Source organism: Onychomys torridus, chromosome 11, assembly GCF_903995425.1.
Source record: "Onychomys torridus chromosome 11, mOncTor1.1, whole genome shotgun sequence".
NCBI classification, from domain to species: Eukaryota; Metazoa; Chordata; class Mammalia; order Rodentia; family Cricetidae; genus Onychomys; species Onychomys torridus.
In genome coordinates, this window is record NC_050453.1 from 18,608,871 (window position 1) to 18,635,897 (window position 27,027).

A 27,027-nucleotide genomic window follows, 5' to 3' on the forward strand; every position below is an offset into this window, starting at 1 on the left:
TAGTGATAGGCTACTTTCTCAGAGGCTTATAATAAAAAAAAAATCTCAAATATTAATAAGGACCAGTCATAATAACTTCTTCCTAGGAGCCCAGAAGAGAAGCTACATAGGAATGGCAGGAATTGTTTTCAGGAAAAGAATCGAAGTACACCAAGCTCTTTTGTCCGTCTCTTTATTCCTCTGGGATAAAATTCTCTCTCCACAGCTCCAGTTCTTCCCCTGTCTAGCTCCTTTCTGGCCTGATTTCTCTCTACCTTTATCTGCTGTCCCCTTTAAGTTCTAAACTCTCTCATCTTAGTTCTGCCCCATCTTGGTCTTTCTCCATCTCGTTCTTCCCCATCTGACTCTTCTTCATCTTCCATCTCATTCTTCTAGTTCTTCATCTAGTTTTCCAGTCAAAATCCTCAAAAAATCCCTTAAATCTCTGAGGTTTACAGTTTTATATACCCATGTAATAGCAGTTTTCTAGCTAAAGCAAGGTCACCAGGCTTGAATTTTTTTTTTTTTTTTTTTTTGAGACAGGGTTTCTCTGTGTAGCTTTTGTGCCTTTCCTGGATCTTGCTCTGTAGACCAGGCTGGCCTCGAACTCACAAAGATCCGCCTGCCTCTGCCTCCCGAGTGCTGGAATTAAAGGCTTGCACCACCACTGCCAGGCTGCAGGCTTGAATTCTTATAGGGTCATAAAGGCAGATGCGTTTTCCTCAGGCAGGGATTGTTGGGCTTTCTTTTACAACCCAAAAGGGGAATGGTAAAGGAGGAGATCAACTAAGAGCTAAAATTGGTTAATATAGCTGAAAAAGATAATTTATGTGCTCAGACTATGGTCCTAGAGGTGGTTAGGTAAATGTTAGGAGTCTATCATGTTAGTATAAATACCACTAAGGCTGTATAAGAAAGGAGGATCCAAGCTGTTTTACCTTAATTCAAGAGAGCATTTGGCCTTGCATGCTTGATAGATATTTCAGCTAAAATACATTGTTAGGAGTTCTAGGAAGTTCTAGAAAAGCTAAAATGTCACCAAGACTTCTTAAGCCATGGTTTTCCCAGTAGGAGCTTTTGTGATAGTAGCTGAATTCCATTACATTTTCCTGCTGCTTGCAGCAAAAATAAATAAATAAGTAAATAAATGAAATGCTTAATCACAGATATCTCTTCCCTTATAGCCTCAAGTAGGATGCCACCTCATTATTGTTGTATTGAGGAAACACAGTGGTTGAAGTAAAAAAATACTTTTCATTGATTCTATAGAAGTACTATTCACCTCGTGGGTTATGTCTCTGAGAAGTTTGGCATACCATTTTATAGCATTCTTGTGGTGTAGAGAAAGGGGCATGATGCCAGGGAGAAGAAAAAAAGAGCAAGCAAGATTTGAGCTAACACTTTCTCCAACCCTCAACTAAACCGCTGCAAACTAACCTTACTCTTTTAGATGGTCTGCTGGGTAAAGGCTTGTTACATGTTACATGGAATAAAGGATAGCAGATCAAACCTTAAAGCCTAAATAGAGGTATTGTACTCCAGGCAGAGCTAGAAAACTGATTTGAGCAAATTTAAGGAAAAGGTAAAGAGAGTCTACTTGAGAAGAAAAGGCATAAAATATAAAATACTCAATTTGGTGGAAAACATTGGAAATAGAAAACCTTCTGGGGTAAGCGTCATGAAACAGTGGAGATATATGATTTAAAAATACAGGAGCTGAGGGTATAGCTTAGTGGCAGACTTTGCTTAGCATGTGAGCTGCCCCTGTCTTTGGTCCTATGGATCACAAAGCAGACAAGCACACACAAATGCAGTCATCCCCTTGGTATCCAAGGACAATTAAAACTTCCAATGCTTTAAATAAAATGATATCACATATAAGACAAATGGCTAAACTGCCTTATTAATTTAAAAAAAAAAAAAACAGAGCCAGATATTGGGGTGAATGATGAAAGATCAGAACAGGCCACAGCTAGCCTCACTTCACCAGCTCCTCAGCTGATTTTGCTTCCTCAGACTGAAAGCCTCTAAGTCCTCACCAGAATGGATCTCAGTTGAACTGCTGCTGAAAAGCTTCTAGTTCCTGGTCCTCACGCCTTATATACCTTTCTGCTTCCTGCCATCACTTCGTGGGATTAAAGGCATGTGACCTTCCCAATCAATGACATGAGATCTCAAGTCCTGAGATTAAAGGTGTGTGCCACCACACCTGGCTCTGTTCCCAGTGTAGCCTTGAACTCACAGAGATCTGGAGGCATCTCTGGCTCCTAAGTGATAGGATTAAGGGTGTGTGCCACCACTGCCTGGCCTCTACATGTAATTTGGTGGCTGACTCTGTTCTCTGATCCCCAGATAAGTTTCATTGGGGTGCATAAATAATATATCACCACAATAGCATTTGTACATAACCTGTCAACATCTTCCTACATACTTAGAAAAAATTTACATTTTTGTGTGAATGTCTGTGGGCACATGCATGATACACTCTATATGAGGAAGCCAAAGGATCATCTTAGAGGAGTCTGTTCCCTCCTTCCACTCTGTGAGTTCCAGGGATTAACTCTGGTCATCAGGCTTAGCAGCAAGTGCCTTTGCTCACTGAGCCCTCTGTGCTTGATCCTCCTGTGTACATTATTTTAATCATCTTTGTGTTACTTAGAATGCCTAATACAATGCAGTGTTTCATAAATACTATTCTTTGTCACTTGGGAATGATGGCAAATGGAGAATGTCTGTATATGTTCAAAACAGGCAAAATTATTTTCTCCTTCTGGTGTTTTTGAGTTGTTGGATCCATGAATTTGGAACCCATGGGAGTATGTATTGTCTGTGTATATATCTATTTTGAAGACCTTACTCTTATTTGCTGTGGTTGCTAAAGAGAAGTCTTTCTCACTGTACAACTAACACATTGCAAAGTGAAGGCTTCTTGCTGTTTTTTTATTCTTTTACAGATTTGAAATAATTCTTATACATTGTAGAAAGTTCTAAAAGTGTTGAGTCAAAAGCAAACACTTTGATAACTCACCAGCCATTATTATCTCTGTTAACATATTGTTCATTATTTCACTTGGTGTGATTCTATCTTGGGAATAGACTTTATGACTAACTTTTTATTTAAATATTTTTATCAAGTTGGAAAAAAATTACAAAATTTTTATATAGACCTGGGGGTAAGAGAATAAATTTCATTTTAAAATTAGTATGAGTTTTAGAATTCTGCACTTGTATTTGCATTGGAGCTAATACAGTTCTTTCAAACCAAAGAAAAACAATGATTTCCATGGAGATTAGAAATGTCCATTGTAAAGTTTACAATTAAAAAAAACTGTTTACATAAATTATAAATAAATTACATGCTTGATAAGATGAACTCATAGTTGTGAAAACTCCAAAGGCTATTAACAAAGTTCTAGCAGGATAAATACCTGCTGAAGGTCTTTTCCTTAGAGATAGCATCATTTAAGTATGCAATGGATAGATGAGCAAGAGGGTCCTCCTTCAACTTTTGTCTTTTATATGAGTACTGATTCTTTTTCCTCCCAAAGGCCACATCTCTCAGTTGCATTGAAGATGCACTTTCAACATGAATTTTGAAAGGGATACTATATTAGTTATTTTTCTCATTGCTGTGTCCTACTACCTAAAAGAAAGAAGGGAAGATTGTGCTTTTTGTTTTTCTTCTCAGTTTTACAAGGTGTAGTCCTATCATAGGCCTGGTAGCTGAAATGGCCTGGCTCATGGCAACAGGATCTTAGGGTATGGCTTCTTCATGAGTTGGCATATTTGAAAGCAGAGAGCTAGATCATAGAGGAAAAAACTCTCTCAAAAGCCTTAGTGGCTTTTGCCATCTAGGCCTCATGCCTCAAAAGTTTTTATAAACTTCGCAGACAATATTCAGACACATGAGACTGTTGGAGGGCATTTAAGATCCAAACTAAAACAAATACCTTCATTTAAACCATAGCAGAAAGTCAAACAAATTGAAAGCTATGCATGCTATGTAGTGGTGTACAGAGATAAGAAAAAGAGAAGGGGGTTGGACAGGAGGAAATAAAGGTAGGGTTGAAGTCCATTTTTTGGAAGGTAAAGAGTTTTGTTTAATTGGTGGTAGGGTTGACATGAGTTCACCCAGGGTCAGTATATTATTTCCTAACAATAATTGTTCTAAAAATTATTAATTTGGGGGTTAAGGAAATGGCTCACTGTAGCTGAAAGTTTTCCTGTGTCCCACTCAGTCCTGTGGCCACTTGGACCCAAATAAGCACACTCAGGCTTATATTATTTTCAAACTATGGCCATAGCAGGTTTTTTGCTAGCTAACTCTTTCTTATATCTTAAATTAACCCATTTCTATAAACCTATATTTTGCCACCTGTCTTGTGGTTTACCAGTATTTTTACATCTTGCTTCTCCTGGCGGTGGCTAGCAGTATCTCCTGCTCTGTCTTTTTCCTTCCTCTCTCTCTCTCTCTCCAGTTAGAATGTCCCAATTAACCTTTTTCTGCCTCACCATTGGCCAAACAGCTCTATTTAACAACCAATCAGAGCAACACATATTCACAGCGTACAGAATACAGAAGGAAGGTTTTAACTTTAACATAGTAAAATTATATGTAACAAAACAGTTATCAGGAAGAATTATAATTACAATATCTAGTCTATTTGTATTTGGCAAAATTAAAGAAAATATTTTATCTATCCTATATTTGTGAGTCTAAAGTTTCATATCTACTTTATCTTTTATCATAACCAAGGAAAATTTTAACTATCTAGTCTTCAACTACATCAAAGACCTCAGAAGGATACAATATTATGTAAGTAAACAAGAAGAGCATTGTAAGCAACTTCTAAAAATCTAGAATGACAGAGACAGCTGTTCTGCCTGGACAGTCATCCAAAGTTCCTCTGTAATGTTGGGGCATCCATCTTCAGCCCATAGGTCTAGAATCTCTCAGTCACTTCTTCCTGTGTCCTGTAGAATGTCTGGCAGTTTTTTTTTCTGTGAAGCAGGAACCTGAAGGACCATCCTACCTTGCAAAGTTCAGTGGTCACCTTCCTGTGTGTCCTGCATGTCCAGTCGATACAACATTTTGTCAAGCAGTCTGGGCAACAACAGTTTCCTGCCCAAATGGCTATTTTTGCCAAGAAGAAGATAAACTCTATCTACAGTGTCTTCAATGCCCATCTTTCTCTGAAGTAAAGTCTAAGTTTTTAAAACAGTTTAAATGCCATATTCTATAGGTCTTTGAAGTGTTTGAAGATTATCTACCTATTGAATTGTATCTGTATATACCTAGAAAACTTAACTAACATGACTAAAAGTTTGATTATCATGGATGACTAATTATTAATCTGTATTTCTTTTTTTAAAATTTATTATTATTATTGTTATTGTTATTATATTTGTGTTTTAATTTTACACATCAGCCATGGGTTCCCCTGTCCTCCCCCCTCCCGCCCCCGCTCCCACACCTTTCCCCCAGCCCCTCCCCTCCATTCCCATCTCCTCCAGGGCCAAGACTCCCCTGGGGATTCATTTAAACTTGGTGGATTCAGTTCAGGCATGTCTAGTCCCCTACTTCCAAAGTGTCCCTGTGTAAGCCCAAGGTTCCAAACAGCCAACTCATGCACTAAGGACAGGTCCCGGACCCACAGCCTGGATGCCTCCCAAACATTTCAAGCTATTCAATTGTCTCAGTTATCCAGAGGGCCTGATCCAGCTGGGGGATCCACAGCCTTTGGTTCATAATTCATGTGCTTCCATTCGTTTGCCTATTTGTCCCTGTGCTTTTTCCAATCTTGGGCTCAACAATTCACGCTCTTACAGTCCCTCCTCTTTCTCGACAATTGGACACCTGGAGCACCACCTGGGGCCTGGCTGAGGATCTCTGCATCCACTTCCATCAGTTATTGGATGAGAGTTCCAGCACAACTGTAAGGGTGTTTGGCCATCTGATCACCAGACTAGGTCAGATCAGGCTTTCTCTCGACCATTGCCAGCAGTCTACAAAGGATGTATCATTGTGGATTTCTGGGGCCCTCTCCAGCACTCTGCCTATACCTGTTCTCATGTGGTCTTCATTTATCACAGTCTGTTATTCCTTGTTCTCCCTTTGTGTTCTTGATCCAGATGGGATCTCCTGCTCCCCTAACCTTTCTTTCCCTTAAACCTTGCCCTTCATTACTCCCACTGTCGTCCAGGTTGTTCATATAGATCTCATCCATTTCTCTGTCATTGGGCGATCCCTGTGTCTTTCCTAGGGTCCCTTTTCTAGGTAGCCTCCCTGGAGTTGTGTAGCAGTCTAGTCATCTTTGTTTTATATCTAGTATCCTATGAGTGAGTGCATACCATGTTTGTCCTTATGAGTCTGGGTTACCTCACTCAGGATGATTTTTTCTAGATCTATCCATTTGCCTGCAAACCTCATGATGTCATTGTTTTTCTCTGCTGAGTAGTACTCCATTGTGTATATGTACCATATTTTCTTTATCCATTCTTCAGTTGAAGGGCATCTAGGTTGTTTCCAGGTTCTGGCTATTACAAACAATGCTGATATGAACATAGCTGAGCAAATGCCCTTGTGGTATGATTGAGTATTCCTTGGGTATATGCCCTAGAGTGCTACAGCTGGGTCTTGGGGGAGATGGATTCCCAATTTTCTAAAGAAGCGCCATATTGATTTCCAAAGTAGCTGTACAAGCTTGCATTCCCACCAGCAGTGGAGGAGAGTTCCCCTTGCTCCACATCCTCTCCAGCATAAGCTGTCTTCTGTGTTTTTGATCTTAGCCATTCTGACAGGTGTAAGGTGGTATCTCAGAGTCGTTTTGATTTGCATTTCCTGGATGATTAGGAATGTTGAGCAATTCCTTAAATGTCTTTCAGCCATTTGAACTTCCTCTGATGAGAATTCTCTGTTTAGTTTTATACCCCACTTCTTAATTGGACTGTTGGGCATTTTGATGTCTAATTTCTTCAGTTCTTTATATATTCTGGATATCAGCCCTCTGTCAGATGTGGGGTTGGTGAAGACCTTTTCCCATTCTGTAGGCTGTCACTTTGTCTTGTTGACCATGTCCTTTGCTCTACAAAAGCTTCTCAGTTTCAACTAATCTGTATTTCTTAATTATCCATTACAATTTAAATGAGTTACATGAACATAATACCTTAAACAAGAGTAGAAATACATATATAGTATAACAAAATCAACTCTAAATTTGTATCAATAAGCTAAAATCCATAGCAATGTAAAACACTTTTAAACAAGTTGTTCTTTAAAAGTAGATTCAATAATCTACCCTTTCATCCTATCATATCTATATCATATCCCCTTTTTTTTTCTTTAGAAAGATATTGACTATGACCAATAATAATAACCAACAATCTAAACAAAGAAAAACATCCTTAATCCATTTTTGGGGAAGGTGGGCATAGTTTTCTAGGCTACTTCCTGCTGATAGAGGATGCTGGTAGTCTTAGGGGGATATTAAGAAAATTAAGAATTTTGGTCAAGTCCTGACTGGAATAGTCTGTGAGGCTTCATTGTCTGAGCCAGTTGCCTTGAAGCTGTTCTGGATGTTGCAACATCTGGAGACTTTTCAGGGGGTCTTCCTTGATTAAAAAAACCATATTAGCTTGGAAGCAATCCATAAGTTACCATCTTCTGTGGAAACAAAAGCAGAACCTCTTTTCCAAAGCAACATATCCCTTAGACATAGATTTTGAAATCAAGATATCTTTAAAATATACGTATTGGTTCAACTTAGCAGCCTTTACAATCAATGTCTTTCTGCAGTTAAAAATCACAAAGACAGTATAATCCAGACTCTGTGTGTGATTTCCATCTTTATGTGGCTTATTTTTTATATTATTTTTACTGTCGTCTTATTTTTTAAAACTATTTAACTGTCTTCTTTTCTTCTCTCTTCCAAACCTACGTACATTTTACACACATTGTAAACTGTTTAGGGTTTATTTCATCTGAATCTGTATTGTGAATCTATTGCTTTAAACTGCAGAGTGGTTAGGACAGAGAAGCAGCAACCTTGGCTGCTGACTCATCCCACCTCAGCTTTTCAACATGGCCATGGTACGTTTACTGCCAGCTCTGAGAGCCATGCATACCACCAACCAAACAGTGGGTCTATGCCTCCATTAAAGCAGCATGTAGGCCAAAACCCTCTTCTCCGCACCCCCTCCCTTTTTTGTTTGTACTAGCAAAAGCTATATCCCACCAAACAGCATACTGTGCGGCTTGGAGACGCCTCTGTGTACCGCATCCGGAATCCGCCCTGCTTCATTCAAGCCCATACACCTCTGTGAACTTACCATACTATAGCTCACGGTTTGCCTGAGAGACACAACTAGAAAGCTGTTTTTAGCTCTGTTTTAGAATGTGGTTTTTTTTTTTTTTTTCTTTTAACTTTTGCAGGTTTTAGGAGGAAACTCTTGCCCCATGTTTTGGTGCCATTTGTAACTGAAAGTTTTCCTGTGTCCTGCTGGGTCCTGTGGCCCCACAGCTGCTCAGACCCAAATAAACACACTCAGGCTTATATTATTTTTAAATTATGGCCATGGCAGGCTTCTTGCTAGCTAACTCTTATGTCTTAAAGTAACCCATTTCTGTAAACCTATATTTTGCCATGTGTCTTGTGACTTACCAGTATTTTTATATCTTGCTTCTCCTGGCAGTGGCTAGCTGTATCTCCTGCTCTGTCTTTTTCCTTCCTCTCTCTCTCTCCAGTTAGAATGTTCCACCTAACCTTTTTCTGCCTCACCATTGGCCAAACAGCTTTATTTATCTACCAATCAGAGCAACACATATTCACAGAGTACAGAACGACTTCCCCATCACCTCACTGATTTAAGCACTTAACTGAGCAAGCATGAGGACTGGAGTTCAGAGTCCTAAAACCCCCATAAATGCTGGGTGGGTATGGAGGTCTGCTTGTAATTCAACCCTTGGAGGTGGGATTACAAAGGAGCCATATTGGTGAATTCTTGGTTTAAATTTGAGACCCTGCTTCAATAAATAAGGTGAAAGAACAATTGAAGATTATTCCCAGTACTAACATCAGGCCACGAAATGTGTGTGCACCCATGTACACTCACATCGACACCACACACATGAGAAATGGGGGAAACTAACATTTCCCCAGGTAAAAATTATGATGAGACATATTTCATACCATTTACTATAGTGATATTTTATTTGTTCTGAAATGTGATTTTATTTGTATATTAATAAAGTTGCCTTGGGGTCAGAGCAAGCTATAGCAGAAGCTAGGCAGTGGTGGTTGCACGCCTTTAATCCCAGCACTTGGGAGGCAGAGCTAGGTGGATCTCTTACGTGTTCAAGGATACATCCAGCATGGCAACACACGCCTTTAATCTCAACACCAACCATAGAAGACCTGGAGGTCTGTACAGACAGGCAATGACGAGGAGGTCATGTGGCTGGGTTTACAACCAATGAGAAGGCAGAATAGAAAGTCTGTATAAAAGACAGGACACACAAAGTAGGCCTCTTGTGGAGAGGAAAGACAGAGCAGCAGTGAAGGGTAAGGTTTTCAGCTCTCAGCTATTGCTCTGACCTCTTGGCTTTTAACGCTGCAGTTGGCTCTGTGTTTCTTATTTAACAAGATGGTTACATCTACAATTTACCATCTTAAGCTTTTAAATCTAGTAAATATACACTACACTATACAACCATCACCACCATTCATCCATAAAACTGAAATATAGAACTATTAACCAGTAACTCCTTCAGTGATTCCCATCCCCAGGCCCTGACAACTACTACTCTCTGTCTTTACAATTTCTGCTACTTAAAGTACCCCTTATAGTTGAAATTACATAGTGCTTACCTTTCTGTGAATGACTTATTTTACTTAGCACATTGTCCTCGAGGTTGATCTGTACCATAGCAGGCATCAGAATTCTCTTCCTTTAAAAAATTGTGTATACCATATTTTATTTGTTGATTGGCCCATGAACACTTACATTGTTGCTATGTATTGACTATTGATACCAGTAATCATTTATCTACTTCAGCATCTGTTTTCTGCCTCAAAATTACGGAAGTTGATGTCCAAGTGAAATAATACATCCAAGTATTTTGTGCTGGGTGTGTTTGGGGGATTATCCCTTTTAACAAAATCTCTATTGTACCTTCTCAGAAATCATCACATTGTACTGTTTTCAGTGAATTCTTAAATAGGTACCTCATAGTCTTGGATAATGATGAGCCTAATCACCTTAAGGTGGAGAGCCAAAAGAATACAGTCTAATCTATGAAAGAACAGACTAACAGATGATTCAGAATTTAGCTGAAAGATAAGAGTTCTTTTGTTTTCTAATTTACTAATTTATTTGTAAATTCTTTGCTGCTACTTTTAGAAATGAAAGCACAAAGCTCTTTCTCCTCTTTTGGTTAGGTCTAAATTTCCTTTTATATATAAATTATCAACTTATCCATATTGCTACTATAGATAAAAATAAATACTTAACCGAAGCCCTCCTTCATATAAATAAGCATGTGATTTCTGTTTGTGGAGCTGAGTAACTATAGTAGCCACTAACCACCTGTTTAACAAATGTTACATGGTTCTAAAAAAAAAGCAAATCACACTTTACATTTTCATAAGCTAGCACAGAAATCTTGGAAAGAACTTTTAATACCTCGGTCATGCAAAGGTGTAGCATTTTTCTAGCAGGACATTGAGGATTTAATAAAAGTGATTTTATGACAGAAGTTTATTAAGTTGCTAGCTTTTCTTATCAAATTGACGTTTTCTTTTGAAAATATATAGTGAAGTTAGATACATCAGAAGGCTCGATACTTGGAATGCCATCATAATTTTTATTGGGAAGTAGGACCTTTTAACATTAATGGTATTTCAAATGTAAGTTGTAGATTACATTTGTTCTTGGTCTGTAGTTATTTTAATTGCTTTTAAAGAAGAATCCTTGATTTATTTGGCAGATAGTAAAGGTAAAATTTGGAGCATTTATTCCAAAATCATCAAAAAAAACCTTTTTTTTTTTTTTTTTTTTTTCACATGAGTGTGGAGTCAGTATCTTGGTAGGAATCCAAAAACAGCACAGCTGCAGATTTATTTTTTTGTGAGGAACTGTACAAATGAGGGTGGAATTTAAAGTAAATGAAGTTTTCCCAAGAGTATTTTTCATTATCTGTCCCAGCTCAAGTTAATTATACAGCAGAGTTGAAATTTTCAATGTTGTATGTCTATGTTACTTCCCAGAGCTATGTCGTCTGACCGTCCAGCCAAAAGAGTACCACCCTAAACTGCTACATCATCCTTTTCTCTGGGTTGTTTTCTTTGTTTCCTCATCTACTGTCAGGGAAACTGCTTTAGTTTAGTTAGCTATTTTTTTTTATCTTTGCTTCTATATTTTTTCTGTCTTGATTCTCCACTTTCTCCTTATAGCTGTAATATTTAGAAATTGGAAATGAAGAAAAATGGGTTAATTTTTTTAAAAATATCTGTAATGCTGAAGTATTCTTGGGAATTGATGTATAATATTTGCATTCATTTTCAAGGAAACCAGGATTTTGTTAAGACAACATATTTATACTAATATGTGTTCATTTCTTACATATAAAATTCCTAGAAAAATGTCCAGGACATGGTAAATGGTTAATCAGTGCTATTCTCTTATATTACAGGGTCACAGAAAACTGTGTCTATTTGTTTTTGAAACCTGAGTGGCATTTTGTTTGATCCTTAGTCCATATGTGAAATCAAGCTATAGCTAATTCTTCCATTTTCAAGTACATGACATCAAAATCAAAGAGTTTAATTTCAAATGTATTTTCTGTTAGAGCCTGAGCTCAGGACCTTTAGTTAAAAGTTTTTCATGTTTCTTTGAAATGTTTGACATGATAGGGGAGAGTGACCTAGTACAAGTTATAAAGTCTTACAAGCTAGTTCATACAGTGGCTTCTTACATTTATTTAATTATGAGTTTTACTGATGGTCAAAGGACAAATTTGGAAGGTGACATTTATCATTTTTTCCTTTGTTTAAATTTTCATTTGTTTTATTAGTGAAAAAAAAATATGTACTCTGCAAACAGGGAGTCAGTGGCCTTTAGAGGTCATTGTCTCTCATACCTCCTGATAGCATGTTGTCACATGATAAATGATAATATTTTATTAAAATAAAAAGGTTAGAGAAAAGCCCTTTCCGCTCTGAAGACTGATAGCCAGCTATTTATTTCTCTGCAAGAGCAGAAATTGCAGGGTAAGATGAACATTATTCCATATGAAGCCATCTGGTGGTGAATCAGCCAGCTGATTTCCAGAGCATAAGGATGGACTTTCCTTAACATGTGACTTAGCTCAAGTAATTGCATGCATTAATTATACACTAGGTATATATTGTAAAGAAGTCAGTTTTTTGGCATGGATTGCACAATACACTATTTCCTAGTTTTGTGGCAATGCTATTGTCCATCTCAAAACTCCATTATAATAATTTACTTCACTCAGACCCCTCTTGACATCAGTTCTCAATCTGAATTACGTGTAACTATAAACAACATTTAAAAATTTTTTTAATAACAATATGGTAATGGGTTTCCCTCTGGCATTTTCATGTATACTTTTTTTCATTGATCTTCCTTTACTCCCCTCCCCCAGCCTCTGCACCTTCTCTTTCTCCACCTCCTAGATCCCATTCCACATTTTTAACAAATACTTTAATAACCTATTTTTCCTCCTACCCCAAAGACTCCTCTCCCCTTCATAGTCCCTTTCCCAGTCTCAAGAGCACATGGACACTAACAAAATTAAAATCTAGAATCCACATCTGACAGCAAACATGGTGTTTTTCTTTCTGAATCTGGGTTACTTTCTCTCTTTTGAAAATTTTTATTTTATTTTATTTTATTTTATTTTATTTGGTTTTTCGAGACAGGGTTTCTCTGTGTAGTTTTGGAGCCTGTCCTAGATGTCATTCTGTAGACCAGGATGGCCTTGAACTCACAGATACCTGCCTGGCTCTGCCTCCCAAGTACTGGGATTAAATGTGTGTGCCACCACTGCCTGGTTACTTTTTCTTTAATATACTAATTTCCAGCTATATTCATTTTCTTGTGAATAACATGGCTTCATTTTTTATGGTAAATAAAATTGCATTGTAGATATGCACTACATTTTTTTTGCCATTCATCTGTTAGTGGACACCTAGGCTGGCTTCAAGTGGACACCTAGGCTGGCTTCTCGTCCTAGTTGATTGTTAATAGTGTAGCGGTAAAAATGAATGCACAAGTATCTCTGGGGTAAAACTTGAAAGTCCTTTGAGTATGTACCTAGGAATGATGTAGCTGAGCCATATGCTATTTTTATTTTTTATTTTTCTAGAAAACCACCCTGATTTTAGTGGCTATATTAGTTTATACTTTCATCATCACTAAGTAAAGTTTTGGTTTTCTTCATATTCTTGCCAGCATTTATTACTGTTCTTGATCAGTCTTTCTGACTAGAGTGAGATAGAATCTAAACAGTCATTTTAATTTGCTTTTCTCTGTTGACTAAACTAATTGCTGAACATTTAAAAAAATGTTTATTGGCCATTTTTCTTTTTACAGTGTTCTGTTCAGTTCATTATTCATTTCCTGATTGGAAGATTTGTTCTTTTGGTGTTTATTTTTTTACAGTTCTTTGTATTTTCTAGATATTACTCTTCTGCTCCGAGTGTAACTGGCAAAGGTTTTCTTTTGTTCTTGGACTTATGTCTTCACTCTGCTAATAGTTTCCTGTGCTGCCTAGACGCTTTTTAATTTGCTGTCAATCCATTTGTCAGTTCTTGGTATTGCAGCCTGTGCTATAGTCTTTTTGGGAAAGTTCGGCATAGGAAGAGGATATAGCTCTTTGAGTTGAGTACTTTCCTAGCATGTAGGAGTTCCTGGGTTTAATCCCAGTGTGGTGGTACATGCCTGACATCTTAGCACTTGAGGGGGCAAGGTGGAAGTTTCAGAACGCTGTTCAAAATCACTCTCAATTGTGTGATGATTTAACTTGGGCCAACTCATGTGTGTTTAGGATTTTATCTATTTCTTCTGGTTTTCCTGGGTATTTGAGATGTACATTTTATAAATACCTTATGATTCTCTTAAATCCATTGGAGCCTGTTGTAACAACTTTTTTACTTGAATTTTTATTGACTTTGATCTCTCTTTTTTTTTTTTTGTTAGTTTGACTAGAATGTTTGTCATGCTTGTTCGGTTTTTCAAAGAACCAACTCTACTTGATTTATTGACGTATTCTTTTAGTCTGTATATATTAATTTCTGCCCCGATCTTGAGAGAGAGAGAGAGAGAGAGAGAGAGAGAGAGAGAGAGAGAGAGAATGTTTTACTGAAATTGAGTTTAGATTATTTTATTTTTAAAGTATGGATTTGTTTATCATTTATTTTACTTTTATTAATTTTTGAGATTAGAATGATTATATTTCTCCCTTTCCTTCTTTCTTCCAAACCCTCCCACATACCTCTCCCTGCTCTCCTTCAAATTCATGGCCTCTTCTTTCATTAATTGTATATGCATTTATATTCCTAAATATAACCTTCTCAGTTCCCGTAGTGTTACTTGTATATTTTCGAGCTATTTGGCACTGCACAGCTAATCAGTGTGCTCCTCCCTGAGGAAACCACCTCTCCCACTTCCAGCTTTCCTCAGTTGGGAAGAGTCTTTGCGTAGAGTTGAGGAGGCCTCAAGGGCTTTTCCTCTACCCACATTGTCATTTTCTCAAGCCTTGCTTGTGTGTTGTTTTGGTTGGTTGTTCTTGAGGGAGAGTATAACTGTGTAGAGCAGGCTGGCCTAAACTCGGAGATCTGCCTGCCTCTGCCTCTGGAGTTTTGGTATTAAAGGCATGTGTCACCACTTCTGGCTCATCTAAAACACACAAAATAATAATGATAAAATAATAAATTTTGTTATTAGAACTGCTTTAGCTGCCTGCTAGATTGCCAGATGTTATAATAGTTTGGACTATCATTTCATTTGATTTTAACATAAACAAAAGTAAAATATAAATTATTGGAATGTACAGTGCAGGTAAGTTGTGTGTTCTGCTTGACAATTGCAGAGGGATTTTGATTGATCTCTTTTTAGGTTTCAGAGTTTAAGTATTAAAATACTAGTCCATTGGATCCTGAGATGAACTGATCCCACAGGAAAATCCAATTTTAAAACTTTTTATAGTTCTAGGAAGGTGAAAGTGTAACTGTGATGCTAGGTAGTGTTTACATCTGTTTGAATGTTAAACCTTTGCCATCTAGTTGCTGAAAAGCCAAGTCCTATGTGGCAAGATAAACTTGAAAGATTGCTTGCTAAAGAGGAACATAAATAGAAAGTAAGGATGAGATTTACTCGGTAACAGAAGTTAGGTGACCCTAAAGAGTTCCAGGTTTCCTGCTCATCAAGACTTCTGGTCGAGTCACCACTGCTCCTTCATTCATTAAAAGTAGAACCCGCAGTAGATTAGATTTGATCTCTTACAGAGAGAAAGGGGTGAGGGGAAGATGCAGGTGGAGAATGGTGGAGAGAAGGGAAGAAGGTTGTCAAACATTTATGGTGTGTGAAAGGTTGTTCTCGGAGCTAGAGATGAAGAAACTCTTGTTTTGGCCTTCTGCTGGCACAGGTGAAATCATCTCATATCCTCATTCCAGTTTAGAATAAGGACAGCTTCCTGTTTCCATCTAACTGCACAGCATTCTCTCTGGGACTTAGTTCCCTGAAGCAAGATTCTTTCATTTGTTTTCCCTAGCAACCCTGGATTTGGTAGGCTTCTCAATAGGTGTGTTGTATATATTTAAATATATCTTATGGTTTAATACATAGATACTTGGTATAGCATTTAAATGAGTTGAACTTGTCTCCTCAACATTGATTTTTTTCTTCTTCTAGTGTTTTGGAATTTATATTATCTATAGTCACAAATGCGTTGAACTTGTCTCCTCAACATTGATTTTTTTCTTCTAGTGTTTTGGAATTTATATTATCTATAGTCACTTTATGCAATAGCATATTAGAGCTTCTTGCTTCCATTGAACTATAGTTGATTATTGATCAACCACTTTCTCCTCGTTTCCCCTCTCCTGACCATTCTTAGATTCTGGTATCCACCATTATATCTTCTACTTCTATGAGAGCAATGTTTTCAGATTGTACATACCAGTGAGATTTTATAATACTTCCTTTTATGTGCCTAGCTTATTTCACTTAACTGAAGAGCCTCTATTTCCACCAGTACTCTATTGAATGCCAGAATTTCGTGCTTTATTGTAGTTGAACTATATTGCCTTCATGAGTGTGTGGACATTTGGATTGTTTAGTTTCTTGGCTGTTGGGGTTAGTGCTGCAGTACACTTGGGAATGCAAATGCTTCTCCTATCTATCCCACGTCCTTTGTATAGAAATATACTTGTAAATGGGGCTGCAGCACCGTGCAGTAACTCAATGTGAAAAATTTTAAGAACCTGCATAAATGCTTTTCATAATAGCTATGCTAATTTACATCTCCATCTACAGGTCCTACCAGCACTTGTTATCTTTTTGGGGTTTTGACAGTGCCTATTCAATGGATTCAGGTGGTAGTTCACTCTGGTTTTGGCTTCCATTTCCATGGCATTTATTGTTGGCCACTTACATGTCTTCTTTTGAGAAATGTCTGTGTCTCTTGTCCATTTTGAAATTGCTTGAGAGCCCACATGGATGACCTACCTATAATCCCAGGACTTAGGAGGTACATGACTGGGATCCCTGGTGCAGTCTAGTTAGCTCAACCAGCTGGAAACTCCCAGGTTCAGTGAGAGAACCTGCCTCACAAAATACTGATCAAGAAAGATAACCCAGCATCAACCTCTGATCTCTACATGCTCTCTTGTCATATAACCTGTCAACACGTACCATATATATATATGAAAAAAAAAGAAATGAGTACCTGGGGGAATGATAGTAAATCTATCTTAGAGATACTTAGAGAAAAACAGAGAATGTGGCCTTATGCTATATTATAGTCCTCAGAAGAAAAGATAGTTAGCAAATAAAGGCCATTGCCTTAGCCCACAAAAGAATATAATATCCTGTGTATTGAATTATTATATTTTTGTTTCGTTTTAGAACATGCGTATTCTCTAACTTTAAGCTTCACAGAAAGACAAATAAGATTTATTAAAAGCCGTTTAAACTACATTATTTTATGTAATTGTAATAATTGCATAAATACAACTGTCATATATTACATAGTTATATTATGTCATGCTATAGAAATATTTAAAGACTATCTTATAGCAGATGAGAGTTAAAAGCTGTTTTATAAAATAAGAATGATGCTTGTTTAAACTGATTTTTCTACATTAAGAAGTTGTTCTTTTTGTCCATGTTTGGTTCTTGTGGTTTAGATTGCTGTTTAAGCTGAGTTGATTTCTTTGGAATATGTTATACTGTAGTTTTCATTTTTGTTCCCGTTAAAAAGTATGTAACTATTGACCTATTTACTATTCAGTGTTTTAAAATTGTTCTTTGTTGTAAATGGAGTATATAAATTATGTAATATATTTCCAGAGAAGATTTTCCTTTAGTTAAGTTCTGGTTCTCTGTTGACGTGGCCATGGAGACTGTATTCTGAAGGAGTGAAAGAAATCCAAACACAAAGAATTTGACAGAAAGAATGTAAGACTAAGATCATCTGCATTGAATAGTTGGGGACTGGGAGACTTAAACCACTTAAGTCAACCAAACTGATTAAATAAGCTGAGAAAGTATTAAAACTTGATGGTTTTAAATATACAAAGTTACTTGCTTATTTTGGTAAGCGTTGTCTGAGTCATATATGTGTATATGACTGTGGTGGTTAGTTTGTCAACTTTACACAAACTAAGGTCACCTAAGAAGAGGCACCTCAATTAAGAACCTGTAGGCAAGCCTGTGCAGCATTTTCATGATTGGTAACTGATGTCAGAGGGCCTATTCCATTGTGGGCCACCTCTGGGAAAGTGGTCCTGGATTGTGTAAAAAAGCAGGCTGAACAAGCCAGTATGGCATATGGCCTCTGCTTCAGTTCCTGACTCCAATTTCTTTCTTTGAGTTCCTGTCTTGGCTTCCTCTGATGATGCACTGCAGCTTATAAGCCCAGATTGCTTGTCTTATATTTTATCACAGTAACAAAAAACAAAGACAGTGACTTTTAACATATAATAAACAAGATTTTCCCTAGAACATTGTACAGTGTTTGCTTTAATGTATGCATATATTTTATTGTAGAATGCTTCCTTCCATTATAGTTTATTTCCTATTCAAATGTAGCATAGTATACATCTTAGGAAAAAATGAAAATATGCTTTGGATTCCCAAGATGAACTTGAGTAGGTGGTATCATGACTTTAAGTATAGGAGAGGAAACTAAGGAGCATGACACTTATACCTTGCCTAGGGCTATGCAGAGTAAAAGTAGTAGAACAGGATTCAGACTTACCCACTGATCTGTTTGACTCCAGAGTTTGAGTTTGTTCCTGACACTGATATATTCCATAGGACAATAATAATTAAAATCTCAGTCTACAGGCCTTGTGGGATTCCTGAAAGAAATACTTTCGGTGGTCCATGATGTTTAATGATATCAAAGGACTTTCTGAAAGAAATCCTTTCAAGGGTCCATGGGACCAGATGTTTTAATGATATCAAAGGACTTTCTGCCTTTCTTGTTGCATTTCTATTAGTACTCATGACACAGGAACAACTGTTTTAAACTTAAGCTCAGTAGCACAGATTCAGGCACTGGACCAGACTGGACCAGAGGTAGCTGAAGTCATCATTGTTGTACAACTGCAATTAAAAAGTTTTAAAAATCCACCAGCTTCACTAAGATACCTCACAAAATAATAACAGTGGGTACTATCTTAAATCTTGACCTTGAATTTATACCTTTGTAATGTTCTCAGAACTAGAGGAAAGTACCTAGAGAGAGCAGTTTCACTCTGTGCCTGACTATTGTGGATGTTTCCAAGAAATAAGTTGTGTCACTGTGTGAGTTGTAAACTGACTAGGCCCATGCTTTCATAAAACATCACTTTTATGTCAGTGATTGGCAGACTGCTAAAGTAAAGCTAAGTATTTGTCAAAATGAACTTCAAGAAAAAGTGACAGGATTTTCTTTTCAGTGATAAAATTTTAGGTGTCAAAGACATAATTTGAGATAATAAATTCTTCCTGTGAGCTTAGTAGCAACCTACTTTTAAAATTTTTTCTGCTGAGATGGGTGGTAATATTTAATGAATGAGTTTTAAAGTAGTGTAAATGAAAGAGTCAAGCATTTTGAAGGTCTTCATAATTCTGAAAACCATAGTTTTTAAAAGACCAATATACGATGTTACAAAAGCCCACTCGAGTGGAAGATGAATTTGTGCATGATTCATGCAGAGTTCTCATATTGCATATAAGCAAGAAGCTTTGGCTTTGTATAGGTATTAGTAGTATCTTTAAAAACTCCCAACAAAATTGTTAAAAGACTTAAAATAAAACCCTTTTTTCCCACTCTAAAAACAGCTTTCCTTCATATATTTTTAGTTCAGAATTATGGTGGTAGAATAAATCCAAGAAGATAGGAAAATTTTTCTATTAATCCAGTTGTTTAAAAGATAACCCATATTTTAAGTAGTGCTATTTTTCTCATTGGAGAGGGATATTAGGAAATGGAGCTTTCTTCAAATATTAGTAATTTTAAGTGAGATTTCCTTGTTGTTCTTTTAAGTGAAACAAATACAAATTTTTCAGGTATACCATAACCCATGTAAACAAGTACTCCTGGGGGCCTTTTTTTAGTACTAGAGAGTCCTAAGAACCAAAAGTTTTAAGAATTGCTACTCTAGGAAAAATATATTGAAAAAAAAAAAAGTAGTGGCTCATACCTGTAATCCCAGCACTAAGGAGGCAGCAGCAAGAGGAATGGTCTGATCTCAAGGCTACCCTGATCTGTTTAGCAAGGTCCCGGGAGAAGGGAGGGGAGGGAGGACAAAGGAATTGGAATTTTATAGTGTAGAAATGATATTCAGTGTCTCTACACTTGATAGACAAGCAATGTCTTTGAATTCTAGAGTTATTCTAGTTAGATATCAGATTTACTTTCTCATTTCATTCTTTCTCAGACATTTTCTGTAAGACGTGTTTGTACAACGCAGCTGCTTTTTATGTTATACTACTAGATGTATTTACTTGGAAATTACAGATTGAGTCTAGCAGCCTTTTAGAAACACAATAAAAATTTATTAATTGACCTCCTACTTATTTGCCTTAATTCTTTCTTTTTTAACTGGACTCTTTAGTGGAGTTTCTGGATTACAGTACTGATGAGAATATGGTTTATTTGGGGTGTAAATGCTGATGAAGGCAATTCTGTTTTAGGTCTACTTACAAGAATGCTGGCGAGACACTGAAGAAAGAGTTTCTCATGTGCTTTTCTTCATCTGCAGGATGATGTAGCTTTGCTAAGGATTCAGAAGCTAAGCAGAAATGAGCTTAACATCCTGGTTTTTGGTGAGCAGTGGAGGCACTCGCCACAGGCTGCCACGAGAAATGATTTTTGTTGGAAGAGATGACTGTGAGCTCATGCTGCAGGTAACATGTCAGCCTTCTTTGTATGCAAGCTCTAAGCTTCAGCTTGGGCATCAAGAGCTGTCTTCCCCTTTACAGAGTTACAGTATTCAGTCAGATAGCAGATAACACTTTGTAAAATTCAGACTTCAATTTTCTGGCTCACCTAACCCCTGTGTCAGTTTAATTAATTTTCACCTTCGTATTATCTGTAAATAAGTTCTGTGTTTTGAGGATTATATTTTGAAAAATGCAAGGTAAAATAGAGAAATGTGTGCGCTTGTGGGATGAACATGTATATATAGGTACACTTAGCTATATTTATAGAGAAATTCGTTTCTAAAAATTCCAGTTTTAGAATTAACATTTGAAGTGAAAATAAATTTGCTCAGAGAATGCCTCATTTTGTCTCTTTTTATCATCTAAGTCTTTGGGTTTCTGATGCAGTTTGTGTTATATTCAATATTAAAGGAAGAAATCCTGCAAAATAACATTTTCTTAACAATAAGATAGGTAAAATATAAAAGGATTTATTGGATTTCTGTGTAACAGTTTCACAATTTTTAAACTATGTAGTTTGATACATCCAAAATCAGTTCATTTAAAATCAGAATTAAAATGTGGATTTATTGGAAAGAGTATTTTGGAAATTTAGTTACTTTTATGTTTTTAGGGAATGATACCAAATTTATGTTGTATCATAACACAGATTTTATTTAATCTACTTTTTTGATCTATTCCTATATTTATTATCTGGCCTATTAATATTGTATATATAGGAAAAAATCTTTTTTGTTATTTATTTTAGTATTTTTTTGTAGTTATTAGCTTAAACTTTTTCCTTTTAGTCCCGTAGTGTGGATAAGCAGCATGCAGTAATCAATTATGATGCATCTATGGATGAACATTTGGTGAAAGATTTAGGCAGCCTTAATGGGGTAAGTTAACTGTATAGTTTTTACTTTGGTTGAATACTTGTTTAATGTTAATAAAGTTGTATTCCTTCTTTGTTACATTCCCCCTTTCTTTGTTTGTCTTTCCCTTTTAAATACTTAAACAGTGCATTGTAATTGAAGCCATATGTAGAAGCAGCTAAGTAATTAAGAAAGAAATTCAACATGATGTATGATAAAGATTTCTTAAGGGAGATGAAACCAAAATTTGAGTTCACTATGTGACTGAAATTCATGTGTGGGGGAAACAAAAAGGTTCTGGTGGTAAGAATGTGTGAAACACTTTTGGGCACAGGAGATACAGTCTCACTTTTAGAAAATAAGACTATGATGGCACATGCCTTTAATCAGGAGGCAGAGCCAGGTGGATCTTTGTGAGTTCAAGGCCAGCCTGGTCTACAGAGTGAGTTCCAGAACAGTCAGGGCTATACAGAAAAACCCTGTCTTAAAAGCTAGAAAAAAATAAAAAGAAAAAATAAGAATGGAAAGGTAGATTTGATGCTAGATACTGGACGACTTCCTGTAGTCTAGGGCTGGAGTCAAAACAAGGGATCTAAACATTTACTATAACACTCACACATACGTTATCAGAATACTAGGATTTGCTGCTTTTTCTTTGTCTTTTTAGATATCGTTGTGTAACTGTGGTAGTTTTTTCTTATTTCTATATGATCTCTACATTTTGCAGGATATTTTATAGTCACAGGACATGCGAGACTATTGATGTATTGAATTATTTCAATGTCTTAATTTTCTTATAGCTCTTCTAACAAGCAAATATTTTATCTTTGATATTATATCCTGCTGAAATTTAATGAACTACTTGTATTTTGAGTGTTTCAAATTGCTGCCATGAAAAATACACACTAAACACATGAAAAGTATATGCATGAATAAAACTTTTTTCAGCTTTTAACTTGCCTACTACTAAGAGACTTTTATATTGATTATTTGAACTCTTCTGGTTAGCTATTCTGTTGATTCTAGTACATGTAGTTAAGTCTGCATTCTTCAAATTTGTACTGAAATTCTTCCCGTGTGACTTGAACCATTACATAGACAGTCACCTTTCCCCTTGGCATACCTCCAGAACTTCTTGAAGTCCTCCTGCTGTTCTGTTCCTCTCAAGGCAGGAGTCCAAACGGGTGAGATTGTTTGGCCTGTTTCTCTTGCCATTCTCTTTGCCGTTCTATGTTTTTTAAAGAGTAAAACTCCTTTAAGGGATCCAAGAGAAGGCCCTTGCATTTAGGAACACAAACTGGTTAATGTTAACATGCTGAAAGAATTAAAACAAACAAAAACAGACAAAGTAGGCAGCACATGGTATAGAGTAAAGGATGTATGTTAATAGTGTGGATTCACAACTCCTGTCGGCTAGCTTTTTTTTTTTTTTCTTTTCTTTTTGTACACCCCAAACCTGTGTTTTAATATCTGTTTTGTGCTTGAATATAAATTCCTGGGTGATTTGTATGATTTTAGCTTTTATAATTATAATCACAGTACCCAGACCTTCACACAACACAGTTCATGAATCCCGTGTGTGTGTGTGTGTGTGTGTGTGTGTGTGTGTGTGTGTGTGTGTATTACATATATGGTAATTATATAATAATTGTGTATGATATATACCATTGTATATATGTAATTGAATTAACTTTCAATCCAAAGGACCTTGTAGAAGAAAATTTTAATACTTTCTATATGTGGAATAGTTAAATAATATTATTTAAGTTCAGAAAGTTTCCTCTCAACCACAGTGCTATTCTTATATGTCTTGATAAAATTGTTTAGATAAATATAATTAGATCAGTGTATTAATCTTTCAAAAGAATGATCAAATAGGAGAATTATTTGTTATCTTTTAATATTGTTATATTTGTTATATTTAATATTCAGTTGAAATATGAACTTCTAGGCTTATCTTTTTATCAGTTGATTATATGCAGTAATTTAATGAAGGATAGTAATTTATGAAGAGGAACATCCCGAACTTAAGATCAGCCTGTGAATGTGAATTTCTTTGTTAGACTTTATTAACAGAATAACTTGTAGCAAAACATTTCATTTCATAAAAATTTAGTTTCTTCATATGGATTGGTATTATCTCCTATATTGCATAAAATGTGATGCATTTTAAGTTCATTAAAATGAAGATACCATTTAAAATATATTGTCCTTCAACTATAAAATATTGGAAATAATTGCCTTTCTATAGTATTGTTGTAAGGATCTTAACCATGACTGTATACACGACTATGTGTTCATTAGAGAACTCTAACATATTATAGGAGTGATGAATATGTCACTTGAGTTACAGCCCAAACATTCCGTAAAGGACTCTACAGCAAATACTATAAGAATTCTGGCCGGGCGATGGTGATGCACACCTTTAATTCCAGCACTCGGGAGGCAGAGCAAGGCGGATCTCTGTGAGTTCGAGGCCAGCCTGGTCCACAAAGCAAGTTCCAGGAAAGGCGTAAAGCTAGCTACACAGAGAAACCCTGTCTCAAAAAAAATAAATAAATAAGTAAAAATATAATAATAATAATAATAATAATAATAATAAATAATTCTGTGAACTACGATTCAGGAGAGTACTTGATCCACAGTCTGTGACTTTGGGGGTAGGGATTTTGTTTTTATGTGTAAGAGTGCTTGCTTGAATGTATGTCTGTGCACCATTGCATACACAGTGACTACAGAGTCCAGAAGAGGGCATTAGATCCCCTGGGACTGAGGTTACAAATGATTGTGAGATACCACGAGTGCTGGGAACAGAACTTGCCTCTTCTAGAAGAGCATCCTGTGCTTCTAACCAGTAAACTATCTCTCTAGTCCAGTGTACTTTTTTTTTTTTTTTTCTTTTTTTGGTTTTTGGAGACAGGGTTTCTCTGTGTAGCTTTGGGCCTTTCCTGGAGCTTGCTCTGTAGACCAGGCTGGCCTCGAACTCACAAAGATCCACCTGCCTCTGAGTGCTGGGATTAAAGGTATGCACCCCCACCACCTGGCACAGTGTACTTTTAATAATATTATAATTCCAGAGTTTTCAACATCAAAGTAAAGGTAATAACGCCAGAAGTAGGCTGGAAACAATGAAGTGGTTTTTGTGAGCCTAGTTTTAATTTTAACTAGTGGTGTAACTTAAGAAAAATTACATAGTATCTCTGTTCCTTGGTTTTTAAAAATAGAAATAAGATAATACCTCATAGTTTGCTGTAAAGGTGAAATAAGTAAATAATTTTAAATATCTAAATTAATATACAGTAAGTATTCAAAAAGTGTTAATTTATCGCTATTATGATGTAGTTGTTTTAAAGATAGCTAAGACAATTTTAATATTCAGAAACCTATAGACTTTCCAGTGAATCCATTATTGTACATATATTGTTTTTTAAATGTTTATTTTTTAATTATGTGTATATGTATGTGGACATGTGACTATGAGGATACCTATGGAGGCCAGAAAAAATTTGGATCCCCTAGAGCTGAAGTTACAGGTCGTCATAAGTTGCTGGATGTATTGCTGGGATCTGAACTCTGGTCCTCCTTTGCAAGAGCAGCAAACATTCTTACCCTCTGAGCAGCCTTATCTTACCTTCATTATTTTACTTTTAAGAAAAGCATTTACCCTCGAAAGTCAACTTGGAAATATCACTTCCACTCTTATTCCTTTTACCCTGTCACAAAACTTATTTCCAAGGGATCTGAATATGTGTTTTTACCACCAGAATTGATTATTAAAATAAGGCAGCGAGAGTTGAAACTGATTTTGTCGCTGTGCTTTGGTGGCCCACATTTCTGTGAGCCTGTTGAAGTGTCTCTGTGAGCCCTGTTTATCTTCAACCTCCTTCCACTAGGGCACTTGCCTCTCCCCACCATGCGATCACCTCCTGTCTTTTGTTACTGTGCTACTACACAGCAGCCTAGGTTCCAGCCTAGGCCTGTTTCCCTTTCTTCAGACTGGAGTTCCATGAGGACATGAGTTCAGTCCCCAGCACACATATAAAAAGTTGAGTGTGATTACTTGCACGTTTGTAATCCTAGCACCAGAGAGCAGAGACAGGTGATTCCCAGCACAACTAGTTTAATTGACAAGTCCTGGTTCCCAGTGAGACACTTTGCCTCAAAAACAAGATGGATTGTGAAGAGCACTGTCTGCAATTGACCTCTGTCTTCTGCAAACAGGAGCTCTGATGAACAGATACATGGGTGCACATGCACACGCACACACGCACACACACACACACACACACACACACACACACGTGCGCGCGCGCACACACACACACACACACATACACACAGAGGTAAATCAAACATTAAAATTTAAAAATATAAATTATTTAGGTTCTTGTTGGGAAATACTGCATGGTCCTTATTAAATGACTAACGGTAAAATCGTCTTGTTTTCTTTTTGTTCTTAGAAGTACTCTTTTCTGTTCTTGTTGATTCTGGATGAAAGAAAAGTGAGCTAGAATTATCTTCATTCCCTGAAGATACACAGTGTGATAATTTTTGTCTATGCTGTGACCATATCATCATTGTCATAATCTATAGTGCTCTTATCTAATCATTGTGTAATTGAGTTGTATTTTTTTTTTCTATTTACCTCCCTTTGCTTCAGTGGAAATTTAAACTGAATGTTTCAGCTGTCCTCTTTAATAGCATTTTTAAAAAAAATAGGAAAGAAAGAAAAAAATACCTATAAAGTAGCATCTCCAGATGTCTTCTTGGAAAGCTAGTGCATGTCAGGCATTTGCAGTATCGTCAAAGGGTTTAGTATGAAATAATTATGCTGTAGGCTGCTTGGTCCATGTTAGGATGCATAACAGAATGATGATTTCTGTCTCTGTTGCCTTATTCTTCTGTCTGGGCTTTTTACTATCCTAGCCATTAGCCACCACTGAATACTTCAGATGTGACTGACTAGTCTAAATTCCAGCGACTTACACATACATGTAAAATACCTTACTAATTTTACTCCTTGAGCTAGTATGTTTTTAGTACACTAGATTACATTTAAAATGCATTATCAAAACTAATTTTAATTCTTGTTATAAGCCTATAAGAAATTACAACAAGTAGTGTATGCGGTTTGATTGGGAAATTGTGACATATTGGATAGTGCCTTTCTAGGTAATTCTGTTTGTTTTATTTTGTTAATTTTCAGCATTGTTAGAAATAATTGAGTAAAAATAAAATACCATGGTGAAGATAGAGCAATATTTCAACATAAAGACAAAACCATTTACTAAGATGCCATAATGCATCTTAGATTCATAGAAAGATTCAAAAGACCCACATGGCAGTTGTAAAGCAACCACAAGATGCCTCAGTAGTTAAAGATGTTTGTGGCTAAGGCTGAAGAACTGAATTTAATTCCCAAAACACACATGGTGGGAAGAGAACTAAATCCAGCAAGATGTCCTGATTCCTCATGCACAGAATTGCACCTGTGTACACATACACACACAATAAATAA

The 27,027-nt window shown here is 36.5% G+C and overlaps 1 protein-coding gene across 7 annotated transcripts in view; it reads left to right on the plus strand.

Moving 5' to 3' along the window:
- Positions 1-27,027, plus strand: part of Cep170 (centrosomal protein 170) — a 95,812-nt gene that overhangs the window by 6,831 nt on the left and 61,954 nt on the right. For all 7 annotated transcript variants that reach the window (XM_036201781.1, XM_036201782.1, XM_036201783.1 and 4 more), the window contains exons 2-3: positions 20,475-20,619; positions 21,444-21,533. In XM_036201781.1, the coding sequence (XP_036057674.1) occupies positions 20,515-20,619; positions 21,444-21,533 (195 nt within the window). In that variant the 5' untranslated portion in view covers positions 20,475-20,514. The remainder of the gene's footprint in view (positions 1-20,474; positions 20,620-21,443; positions 21,534-27,027) is intronic.